General features: G+C 52.8%; 1 protein-coding gene across 1 annotated transcript in view; it reads left to right on the top strand.

Annotated features, from left to right (window-relative positions):
- HERC2 (HECT and RLD domain containing E3 ubiquitin protein ligase 2) overlaps window positions 1–12441 on the top strand; it is a 188325-nt gene that overhangs the window by 152254 nt on the left and 23630 nt on the right. Inside the window, exons 71-79 of the mRNA XM_037053813.1 lie at window positions 3520–3627; window positions 4894–5025; window positions 5435–5593; window positions 5681–5799; window positions 6729–6854; window positions 7248–7403; window positions 7779–7894; window positions 7988–8186; window positions 11735–11949. Of these exons, the coding sequence (XP_036909708.1) occupies window positions 3520–3627; window positions 4894–5025; window positions 5435–5593; window positions 5681–5799; window positions 6729–6854; window positions 7248–7403; window positions 7779–7894; window positions 7988–8186; window positions 11735–11949 (1330 nt within the window). The remainder of the gene's footprint in view (window positions 1–3519; window positions 3628–4893; window positions 5026–5434; window positions 5594–5680; window positions 5800–6728; window positions 6855–7247; window positions 7404–7778; window positions 7895–7987; window positions 8187–11734; window positions 11950–12441) is intronic.

Raw genomic sequence — 12441 nt, 5'->3', positions numbered from 1 at the left:
TTTCTGGGGCCCCCCTCTTGGCTGCCCCCTGTTACATGATGACATTTTTGGTTTTTCCTTTAGTGCTTTCCTTTCTGTTAAACAAAATCTTTTTAGTGTGCCATTTTAATTCTGATGTTGCTTTTCACAGTTTTGGTATTTGCTCTAGGAATTAAAACATTCGTTTTAATTTATCATAGTCTACTTCCGGTTAATACTGTACTTGTGGTTAAAAGTTGCAGCTTTGCTCCAGTGCAGTTCTGGTGTCTCTTCCCTCCTTTTCCAAATTAGTGTTATATATACTGCGTTTCTGTGGGTTACAGACCTATGCAACACAGTAGTTGGAACACACAATGTTGCATTATGCCAGGGATGGGCAAACTTTCGTATGTCCCAAAAATATTGTTCTGAATTTTTCCCCAACCACTTAAAAACATGCAAACTGTTCTTAGCTCACAGACTACGCAGACAATGACAGAGGCACAGATCTAGCCTGTGGACTCCAGCTCCCTTGTGGGGGCAACTTTACCCGCAAAGTCCCCCCATCCACCATGGATGAAAGTGAAACTACCAAGACATGATCTGCTTGGGGAGGAAAGGTGGCTGATCCCTCAAAGGGGAAGAGCCCAGAGCCCCCTGCTCAAGGGGCTTTTATTGGGTTTGTTTGCACAAGAATACAGGTGAGGCTCAAATAATAGATAGCATTCAAAGAACTATGAGGGCTTATTCTCAGTCAGGGTCAGATAGCTAACGAGCCATAAAACTTTGAAGAACAAAATTCTTGCTTGGACCCTTAGCATTTAAATGAGAGCATTCTAAACAAAGCAGGTGTCACAGGATTTTTACATATTCTTTCCTATGCCTGATCACCCAGTAAACCCGCCCTTTCCGACACAGGCTGCACTGTCTCCCCCATCATAGGTTTTAGGCTTAAGTGGATTAGAGCCAGGCAGCACTTCTCCCAGACGGAAATGGGGACTCGGCCTATGTCAGAATAGCGGGGAGACGAGGGTCCATGGCTTCCTCTTTGTTGTAGCCCCCCGAGTCCTTCCATGAGGGCCTCCCAAGTGATCATGTCTGGCTTAGGTTGCCCCCGTTCTGAGGGGTCATACCCGTCATAGACTAACCAACTAACTATTGGGGGTAGGGGATGAACAGAGACAAGCTTTGTCTCCTCAGTGGCTTGCATTCCGGAGGTCGCTCACTCAGCCTTAGCGATGGGGGGCAGAGTGGTTCCCAACATTCCCTGAGCTCTGCTTTATGCAATATTTTGTCTTTTTAAAATAATAAGGCTAGGAAAGAAGAAAATATTTATACTCTCTCAACCCTCACAAATTGCTATTTCTCCCTTTTTTTTTCTTGTGGATTCATGATACTGTCTGGTGTCATTTTATATCAGCCTGAAATTCTTCAGTTGATTCTTGTAGTGCATGTCTGCCACCCATGAATTCTGTTAGGATGTGCACAGTGGGATCGTTTTCATTGTGCCCTCAGTTGGGAAGGATCGTGTTGTTGGCTATGGACTTCTTAGTTGGTGGGATTTTTTTCCCTCTTACTACGTTAAACGTGTCTTCCTACTAGTTGCTGGCCTCCGCTGGTTCCCGGGGAATCAGAATCAACCCTATTTGGTGCTCCTGTTCATTAGTTAACATGCCTTTTTCTCTCACTGCTTTCACGGTTTGCTCTCTGTCTTTGGTTTTCAGCAGTTTCCATAGGATGTGTCTGCATATGGATCTCTTTGTGTTTATACAACTGGGGCTTCATTAATATGTGGAACTATAGACTAATTTTTAAGTCACAGAGGGGTGTTTGACCATATTTGTTCAAGTACTTCTTCTCTCTTCTGTCTTTCCTGGAAAAATTTCCATTATGCGTGTGCTTACATGCTTCACACTGTCTCTCGGGGTCCGAGACTATTTTCTTCAGTCTTTTTTCTCACGTCCTTCAGGTAGAGAGTCAGCGATCTCACAGTCTTCGTGTCAGTTGGTCCTTTTCCTGCCCCTTCAGACCTGCAGTTTGCCCAGCTGGTGCATCTTTCCTTTTGGTCATTGTGCTTTCCATCTCAAAAGTGTTATTTTAGTACTTTTTCATAGTTTCTTTATTGAGACTCTGTATATGTCAGTTGCTTCTCAGGTTTTTCTTTGTTACCACGTTTTCTCCTTTCCTTGGACACACAACGGCTGCTCTGCAGCTCCTGTCTGCTGGCCCAGTGCCTGGCGGTCAGAGTACGGCGCTGCTCAGGCACTGGATTTCTTCCTGGGTGTGGGTTTCACACTTCCAGTGTGCTTGTCGGTCATAGATTTTAATTCAACACCGGCCATTGTAGATAACATACCGTGTCATCTGAATTCTGATGTTTTCAGATGATTTTTGCTGTGATTGATGGGTTGCTTCTTGTTAAGTTTGTAACAAGCCTGGCATCATTCTCTGAACGCTTTCCCCTGCACAGCACTGTGCTCTGCTCCATGTCGCGGCCTGCCTTCCAGGGTCGGCTCCGTGTCTGCCCGGCTGAGTGCCCAAGCCCATTGGTCTCCCCTTCTGTGGACCGGCCTGTGTGTGGGTGGGAGCAGGGGGCCGCGGAACTCAGTGTTTCTGCAGTTTCCTCACATGTGCGTGCTCGGACCTTCCCCGTTCTTAAGCGTCCCAGCTCAGTCAGGCCTCTGTAGCACCCAGCTCGGTCAGGCCTCTGTATCACCCAACTCGGCCCTTCTGTGCTCCCTGACTTCCAGGGCCTCCCTGTTACGTTTCTGGGGTCATTCTCGGGTCTGACGCTCACACAGACACTCCATGGCCTCAGGCCTGCAGTGATACTGGCCTTCCCGCCAGTCCTTTCCTGGTACTGTCCCCAGCATGTGCTGGCTGCCCCGGCCTTGCACCAGCCGCTCCCTGGAGGTGTGCCTGGTCTGCCCGGCAGAGCCCCGTCCCGGCAAAGTCCCGCCCCAGGTCAGGGTGGAGCAGCCCCCGGCAGGAATGCCACAACTCTCAGTCCAGCAGTTTGTTCATGAATTAACACTCCTCAGTTTCTAGTTTGCTTTTAACCGATTTTCTGAGACCTGGAAGCCTCATTTTTTACAATTTTGCGTGGTTTTGTGGTTGTTTTGGGAGGTTTGGCACCCCCTTTTCGCCACCATCCCAGGTCCTGCCCCCTGTGAACTCTTCTGTGAGCTGCTTTGCCCATGGAAGAGTCTAGACCTAATGCTATGTGCTCGGCGGATGTGGTTTTAAGTGTCAGGCGGGATAATAAAGCTTCGTCTGGCGACGACTCGGAGCACGAAAACTAGCCCAGAGGTGACAGCTCAGAGTGAACTGACCGACGTCTCGTGCCCTCTGGCTGCCCCCTCGCAGGCCCTGTCCCCCGTGGGAGCAGGGCAGTTGGTCCCGGGCTCTGTCACTTGAGGCCCATCCTGCCCGACGCCCTGCTTTTCCTGCGTTGTTAGACGCCGCTCTGGCTTCACCGTTTCCTGGGGTGCGTGGTGGTTCGTGCCCCGCCCTGTGCTGGGTCAGGAGGGAGTGGTCACTCTGTGCTCCCCTGTCCTCCAGGTGCAGAAGGACTCAGGGTGGAGTTCGACCGGCAGTGCTCCACGGAGAGGCGCCACGACCCACTCACTGTCATGGACGGCGTCAACAGGATCGTCTCCGTGCGCTCAGGTGGGAGCAGGCCTGCTAGGGCACAGGGTTGCTGACAGCACAGCACCGCTTCCTGTCGTGGAGGCTTGGGAAGGGGCAGTGGGCTTTTCAGCCTCGAGGAATGGTAGGCGTTCTCGGCCTCTTCCCAGTGCTTCCAATGAGTGTAATTATCCGAGTGGCTGTGCCTGTCAGCATGGATGGGCGGGATTCCTGGGGGACAGGTTGGAGCGTGGTCTGGCTGGGGGTTCGGGCCGCCTTGGGAGGCCCAGCTGCCCCCAGACAGTGGGAGGCGGTGCCGTAAAGCCTGTGGGAGAGCCGGACCCCTGCCAAGTAACAGTGGACGGGCCACATGCTTCTTAAAGGGACGGGTTTCTTAACTGAGCGCAGCCGGGGGCTGTGCGTGGAATGGGTGCCCGGTGGTTGTGGACAGAGCGCTGGAGTGGACATGCTGGGCAGACGGGCGGCCCGTTCGGTGCTCTTCTGCTGGGCCTTTCCATCTTTGCAGGGCGTGTCTGTGGGCGCGCCTGTCGGAGTTCTCCATCCTCCCTCTCGAGCGAGGGTCCGCAGCCTTTTCCTGCCATTGCTTCTCCCCTCTGCCCTTCCAGTGAAGCCACAGCCTGAGCATGTGTGACAGGCCTGGCCGAGTCCCCGTAGAGTTTATATCTTATACGATGTTCCTTAATTAAACCCTGGTTTAAAACTTTGGGCAAAGTAGTGTAGCCAGGGACGAGCGTGGATGTTGTCCTGGCAGCTTGACGAAAGCCGACGTAGTTTTCCGTAGTGTTGCTGCCTGTGCCCCTCATCTCTGCCTTCGGAGGGAATCCCCACCAGGCCACTCCCTCAGCGCTGCAGAGGGGCCTTCCAGGCAGAGATCTGGCTGGGGGCGGCCCGCTGGCGACCTCTGTGGGGAACCCGGGCTCTTTCTCCCATTCCCTGGGTAACAGCCATCCTATCACACCCTCCCCAGGGCCCCCCGTCGTCCTGACCCGGGCGTGGGCTATGCAGGCCTCTCATACTACACGGTAGCTAAACGGGTTCATTTCTGTCAGCACCGCAGCCACCGCCTCAGTTTGCCCAGGACTTGGTACGGTGTGTTGGAAGGGTCGCTTTACGTGTGAAAGTGAGACTCCCCTAGAGCGGTGCGAACGCCGCGTTGGGAGGCCCTGGGTCGGAACACACCACGTTCTTCAGACCGCACGCACAAGACTCTGCTTGGTACATAAGGCAGCTGTGCGGCTCGGGTGGTGCGGCGGGCCTCACGTCAACGTGCGCTTCCCCACACCCTAGGCCGAGAGTGGTCCGACTGGTCCAGTGAGCTTCGGGTGCCGGGAGACGAGCTAAAGTGGAAGTTCATCAGTGATGGGTCCGTGAACGGGTGGGGCTGGCGCTTCACCGTCTATCCCATCATGCCAGCGGCAGGTAAGGGGGGCTGTCAGCGCCCATGGCTGGGTGGCCGCAGCCGTGTGCATGCATCGTGTCATCCAGGGTCTGGGGTCTGCCTTCTCCTGCCATACGGGGACCCCCTGGCTGGTCCCCACTGCGCTGGGTCAGAACCTCAGAACCCCCAGCTGCCCCTGGTAGTGCCTCATCCTCGCCAGCTTGGGGGAGCAGTTGTTGCTGGTGTGGCTCTTCCGTCATTTGATTTTAAGATAAAATGTCAGAGTACAGATCAGCTATACGACGTGGATGGTGGCAGATCCATCTGTGCATGGCCCTCTAAGCATGGCCTTCGCGCAGATGAGGCCCACTCCCTGTTGGTCAGAGGGTGTGAGGGTCCCTGTGCCCTCGGCCTATTGGACACGGGACATTCATGGTGCTCACTCCCCAGGCCCTAAGGACCTTCTTTCTGACCGCTGCGTCCTCTCCTGTCCATCCATGGACTTGGTGACGTGTCTGCTCGACTTCCGGCTCAATCTGGCCTCCAACAGAAGCATCGTCCCACGCCTGGCCGCATCGCTAGCAGCGTGTGCGCAGCTGAGCGCCTTAGGTAAACGGCGCCATGATCGCCGCCAGGCCTGTTGCACTCAAGGGGAAAGCGGCTGAGCTCCTGATGCGTTCTGTCTGCTCTCTGCAGCTGCCAGTCACAGAATGTGGGCCCTGCAGAGGTTGCGGAAGCTGCTGATGACTGAATTCGGACAATCAATCAACATCCACCGGCTGCTGGGGGACAGTGATGGGGAAGCGAGAGCTTTGGTATGGAGCAGGAGGGCGCGGTCCCCAGGCGCTTGGCCCTCTGGGAATAAAACGCTGGTTTAGTCATTTAAATTGGGAGCCCCACGTTAGAGTAAGTTGGCCTTTGTCAGGACCTTGATTTTTTTTTTAAGATTTTATTTATTTATCTTTAGAGGGGAAGGGAAGGAGAGAGGGAGAGAAATATCAATGTATGGTTGCCTGTCGTGTGTCCCCCACTGGGAACTGGCCTGCAACCCAGGCATGTGCCCTGACTGGGAATTGAACCTCGATCCTCTGGCTCACAGGCCCCCGCTCAATCCATTGAGCTACACCAGCCAGGGCAGGACCTTGATTTTAAAAGCAGTGGTGTCTCAGTTGCTGAAGTTCAGATTGGATTGCTGAACTTCACAGCAAGTCTGTGTTTTGCTGGGCGAGGTAGTCATGTTGGAGGGAATGCCCGACCCTAACTGTTGGGAGAGACAGGTGTGTGGGCCGGGAAAGGACGGGCTCCGTGGGAGCTGCTGTACTGAATGAAATCTAGGATCCTTTGATGAATTTTTAAAAATAATTTTTTTAGATAGCAGAGAAGGGAAGGGGAGAGAGGGAGAGAAACATTTATGTGTGGTTGCGTCTCACGTGCCCCCTACCGGGGACCTGGCCTACAACCCAGGCATGTGCCCTGATTGGGAATCGAACCAGCGATCTTTTGGTTCACAGCCCACGCTCAATTCACTGAGCCACACCAGACTCTGGTGAATTTTGAACTCCCTTTTTATTTAGTGTTTGTCGTGTCCTTTTAGGTTTTTTCTTTTCTATTTGAGAATATTGACGCTCATGTTTTAGGGTGAATGGTACCAGTTTGATAAAACGTGTGACTCTCAGGAACACGTCCCTCCCTGTCCCTGCGTTGTGGGTGTGGGGGCGCGGCTGTAATCGGGGTGTTTGCTTAGAGTCTCACAGGCAGCGCCCTGGCCGCTCTGGTGAAAGGCCTTCCGGAAGCTCTGGAGCGGCAGTTCGAGTACGAGGACCCTGTTGTGAGGGGCGGCAAGCAGCTGCTCCACAGCCCGTTCTTTAAGGTAATCTTGCCGTGGTTGAGCTGGTGGCAGAGCCAGCGAGCTGTCCTGTGTGGCGCGTCCCCGGTCAGGCCTCCTGAGGACAGGGGCAGACACTGACGGGTACAACCTAAAAATGTTCCCGAGTGACTGCAACCTGAGCCCTTCCACATCAGGGCTTAGCACGCTCCACCCTGAGCCCACCACAGTGGGAGTGCCGTGGTGCCTGTCGGCTTGGATGTCCCGTGTGTCAGGCTCAGGGATGGGGACCACTCACTGGGCATGTGGCCAGAGGCCTGGAGGGAGGAGCTCCTGAAGGAGGTCCCACTGAGCCCTGTGAGGGCGGCCCTCTGCGGCACGCGGCATCAGTGACAGGGGTGTTGGCTGCCATTCTGAGAGTCCCCGTGTTGGCTGCAGGTACTGGTGGCTCTGGCCTGTGACTTGGAACTAGACACGCTTCCCTGCTGCGCTGAGACACACAAGTGGGCCTGGTTCCGCAGGTACTGCACGGCCTCCCGCGTGGCCGTGGCCCTGGACAAGAGGGCGCCGCTGCCCCGGCTGTTTCTCGACGAGGTACAGCACGTCATTGCAGAATCGCATGAGGAACGCAGAAGCGCTGGCTTTGCGTATACCTAGAGGGGAAAGCAGTGCCGATATTACCAGACGCGGCAACATTTCTGGTGCCCAGACATACCGTAAAGAAAAAATGCACATAGGTGGAAGTTCATGAACTGACACTGTGATTTTCAGTGGAAGTTTTAGTAAATTAAGATAAATGGATAGATATTTTTCGTATCTTAGATTTGATGCAATCATTGGTTTTGCTTCGTAACTGGAATCATGGTGGTGTTGGCGTTCCCGCGTGTTCTTGCGTGGGGTTCCTCCTGTCTTCTGACGTCAGTTTGAAAGTGACCATTATACTCATGATCTCATCGTGATGTGGTCTAGGTGGCAAAGAAGATCCGGGAGCTGATGGCAGACAGCGAGAGCATGGACGTGCTCCACGAGAGCCACGACGTCTTCAGAAGGGAGCAGGACGAGCAGCTGGTGCAGTGGATGAACAGGTCAGTGCCGCAAACAAGAACCGCTGCGTGGGAGACCGCGCGCTTCCCCGCGGGCCTTGCCCACGCCCACTGTTCACTTTCTGTCCGTTCCAGGCGGCCGGATGACTGGACCCTGTCGGCCGGCGGCAGTGGCACCATCTATGGATGGGGACATAATCACAGGGGCCAGCTCGGAGGCATCGAAGGGGCCAAGGTCAAGGTGCCCACTCCGTGTGAAGCCCTGGCGACCCTCCGACCCGTGCAGTTGATTGGCGGAGAGCAGACTCTGTTCGCAGTCACGGCCGATGGGAAGGTGAGGGGGTGTTTTCTGCGTGTGGACATCAGCCCTGAGAGGCGCGGTGGCTGCAGTGCAGGGCGTGGCTCACGGTGCGTGGAAGGGTCCCTCCCGAGACCCCCTGCCGGGGTGGACAGCCTTAGTGTGGGGGCAGCGGGGGCCTGAGAGGGTCCTGTGTGAGCTTTCCTGTGTTCTGAGCTTCACGGTTTTTTACCCTGAAGCAGCGTGCATACGAGTAGGTTAGAGCTGTTTCCGATTCAATTATTTGTTGGGTACTTTCCTTTTTTTCTTCGCTATTGCTGTGCTGTCTTTTAAAGAACTGCCACTGCTGTGTAGAAGTAGTTGGTGTGTGTGTGGACCCTGGGTCTAGTCGCTTCATTCTGCTCCTGTTTTTCTTATGTGTTTCTTACGTTTTTCTTACGTGTTACGTTTTTCTTACGTGTTTCTGTACCTTCTTTATGGAGAGCCATAATCTGTCCGTGAATCTTGTTCCCTCCTTTTTGGTTCCCCCTCTCTGTGGGGGAAGGGGGCTTGTGGTGCCAGGGAGGGGGGCGCTGCAGTGGAACAGGGAGCAGGTGCCTGTGTCAGCCCTTCCTGTCTGGGTCCAGGCTGAGAGGTGAGGGCGTGTCCCACACGCCCGTGGAGTCTGCACAGATGGCTTCTATCCAATCAGGGAAGTTCCCATCTGTTTGTCTTCATGGGAGGAGATTGACTTTTGCCAAACACTCTTTCTGCATTAAAAATACTCTTCTGGAGGTTTTCCCCTTCAGTGCATTAATGTGGTGAGTCGGGCTAATGGTCTCCCCCTGCCCCAGGTCAGGGTGCGGGGTCAGGGCTCAGCTTGGCCCTGAGCCCAGAGCGGCCGCAAGGCCGTAGGAGGAGGGGTCAGTGCCTGGGCGCTGTCCTGGGCCGTCTCACAGCCGGGCAGCTGGCTCTGTCACACTGAGTGGGGAGGAGGGGGCAAGAGAAGTGACAGCAAGACGGAAGTCACAGTTTCAGGGGACCTGTTGCTATTTCCCTCCTTTGGAGGCCATGCGGTAGGTCCCACCCATGTCCAAGGCGGGTGGGGGGAGCCGCAAGCAGGGACCCTGGGCACCCACGTCCGAGGCTGCCACCAGGAGAACTGGGGGTGCTCCAGCCTCATGAAAAGGGCTAGAGTATACCCTCTTTTTTCTGTTTTCTGGAAAATTCTGTCTTTTAGTTGTTTCACGGTTATTTTAACATGTATCTGAGTATTTAGAATCTAAAGTTAATTAGTATTTCTGCCTGCCACCCAAATAACACCAATGCTGATCCCTTGCTGTGATGGATTTTGGCATGAACCTAAGCCCCTAGCGAGAGGTGTGGTTGTTTTTTTGCGCAGACCACAGTTCTTCTGGGTTCACCTGAGTGGTACACACGTCTCTGCTCACCATCCTTTCTTGTCTCGGAGGTCTGACCATTTTCCTTCTGCTTTAAGCCCAGATTCTCAATTTCCTCATATGGGGTATTTTGCCGGTTAATCCTCTGATTGTTTTTGTTTCTTTGAAAGTGTCTTTCTCTTGTCCTTTTCCAGCATAAGGGCTGCAAACCTTCTCTGTCCGGGGCACAGTGGTGTTTCTGCTGTGCGGCTCACTGTTCCCTGTCACAGCCCTCGAAGTTGCCGGCAGGCCGCCGTGCAGGAGCCCGTGCCACTGAGCTCCTGAGACTCTGTTGCAGAAGCAGGTGGGGGGGGCCTGGTCTGGCCCACAGACCATAACACGCCAGCCCCGTGTCTAGAGCAGAAAGTTTTCTGTCGATTGTTATTTTTCGATCGGCCTATTAGAAGTTTTATTCTGAGTTTTGGCCTTCATTGTTGCCAGTGGAACGCCAGCAGTCAGAATAATTTTTCCCCGAATGAAGATAGTGGATCTGTGACCGCTTGTAAAATCTTCCTTTGGTGATCTGCAGTTTCATTATGATGTATTTACACGTCAGCTTTTAAAATTTGTGCTGCCCTTTTTTGTTTTTGCCAGGCAGTAAGGGGTGGGGGTGGGCTTCCTGGCTCTGAGAAGGGGTCTTTGGCCCACTCTGGTAAATTCCCAGACGCAAAGGTTCCAGACGAGAACGGGCGTGCCCAGGGTGGTGCAGCCGTGGACTAGACATGACGTTTTCAAATACGGATCCCCTGTGTTCTCTGTATGACTCCGCCTGCACCTCCGAGTCCTGACTGGGGTCCCAGGGGGGCCTGCGCTTCGCTGCTCTGGCCCTTCCGGCCCTTCTGGCCTGTCTCTGTCCTTTCGTCTATGCCATAGTTCCGTCCCTCTATCCTCCAGGTCAGTAATCTCACTTCACCGGTTTATCGTCTGCTGTTTCATGCATCTGGGTTTGGAATCTCCAGTAATACGTTTTTAACTTCTGGAAGTTCTGCTTTGGGGTATTTTATAGTCTCTTATTCCTTAGGGACACTTTCAAGCTTCTATTTCTTTAAACATAAGATCGAGCTGTTGTTCCGATGACGCTCACTTGGCGCGCCTTTCCTTTTGCGTGATAAGTTTTTAAATCTGCGAGCTGACGAATTTTCCTTGGAAAATGTTGCATAGAACTTCTTTGAGGCCTAGGCATCAGAATCACCCATCAAAAAAGAGATTGTCATCCTTGGGTAGTATCGAACTTAAGACACTGTAAATTAAGTTCCCTACCTCAGAAATGTAGGCCATACATTCAGCCTGAAAACCAGCTTTTAGTGGTTGCTGTTTGTGGTTGTGAGTCCTCAGGAGTGATTTCCCTCCCTCACTCAGAGGTGATGCTGAGAAGGCAACTCTCTCTGTTCTTGGCTCGGTCTCATTCACAGTCTGAGCCCCTGGGACCCCCCCTCCTTTCTGCAGAATCTCCGAATTACACACACAGACACGCACACACAGGCACACCTACACCCGAATGCTGGAATCTGCAGACCTGCATTTCTGGGCAGCAGGTGGCTGTTGCTCTTTTATCCACCTGTGTCCTTGGTTTCACTTCCCTTTTATTCTTGTTTCCTTTCTATACAGCAGGGCACTTGGAACAATGTGCAATGGCATTTAATTTTTATAGGGGAGATGTTTGGAAATGGCAGTTGGATTTTTAAAAAATCAATAACAGATGTTTTGTGTCCCAAAACAATTACCCACTTAGGGTGAAAGAAACATAGTGTATTCTGTTGTGTGATCTACATGCTGCCTCTCTGAAATATTATTTATAATTTTTCTGTGGGTGTTTCTCTGGGTGCTATTATCAGGGATTTGTATATGGTAGATAACTCAGTCTTTTTTTTGTTTTTCGTATTAATTATAATTTGCATTCTGCACAAAAATAGAAATGGTTTTGGAAAAAAGCCCTTATGTCCAAAATACATTTTGTGGATTTGGTATTTCTAACTGCCATAAAGTTTTCTCTCATTGTCAGCACTCTGATAAAGCCCAAATAGAGTCTTAACATTCCTGTGATTTTTCATTTCTAATGGCATTTCTTGTGGTAGAAATGTCCAGCGTGTTGGCTGGGTTCCAGTCACTAACATACCGGGCTCTTCAGACACAGCCTGATGCCTCTGTCGCTCTTTCTTCCCTTAGCTGTACGCTACAGGGTACGGTGCTGGTGGCCGCCTGGGAGTGGGCGGGACAGAGTCAGTGTCCACCCCGACGCTGCTCGAGTCCATCCAGCACGTGCTCATTAAGAAGGTGGCGGTGAACTCCGGAGGGAAGCACTGTCTGGCCCTGTCGTCGGAGGGGGAGGTGTACTCCTGGGGCGAGGCGGAAGACGGGAAGCTGGGGCACGGCAACCGGAGGTACGGCGCGCAAGCGCGATTCTCGGCGCTGCGTTTTCCTTCTCTAGTTTGCATTAGTGCTTTCGTGGGATATTGGCGCTTGCTTCTCAGAGTAACACTGACAATAATCTGCTTAAATAGTGAGGGCTCTCGGGCAGAAATTCGTGGGACAGTAGGCATGGTCTTGTCCACTCGAGACCCTGATGGGGGCCAGTCCATGCTGTGGTTTGGATTTCTAGGTACTGAGTGTGATGAGCTTCTTTTCCTCCTTCTCCCCCAAACCCCCTTCCCCGATCCTGAGTTGTGACTGGGAATCAAACTGGCGACCCTTTGGTTTGCAGCCTGTGCTCAGTCTGCTGGGCTATACCAGCCAGGACCCAAACTCATTATTTTTAAAACTTTTGGGAACTGCTTGCCAAGTTGGAGCAACAGGGGCCTGTGTATCTGAAATAACTAAAGCACTAGCCACAACACACGAAACAGCAGCTTGAAGACATTGGCTGACGTGCCGTA

Source organism: Sturnira hondurensis, unplaced genomic scaffold (genome assembly GCF_014824575.4).
Source record: "Sturnira hondurensis isolate 20B ecotype Veracruz unplaced genomic scaffold, ASM1482457v3 Scaffold0007865, whole genome shotgun sequence".
NCBI lineage: Eukaryota > Metazoa > Chordata > Mammalia > Chiroptera > Phyllostomidae > Sturnira > Sturnira hondurensis.
This window is presented reverse-complemented; position numbering and strand designations above follow the sequence as displayed.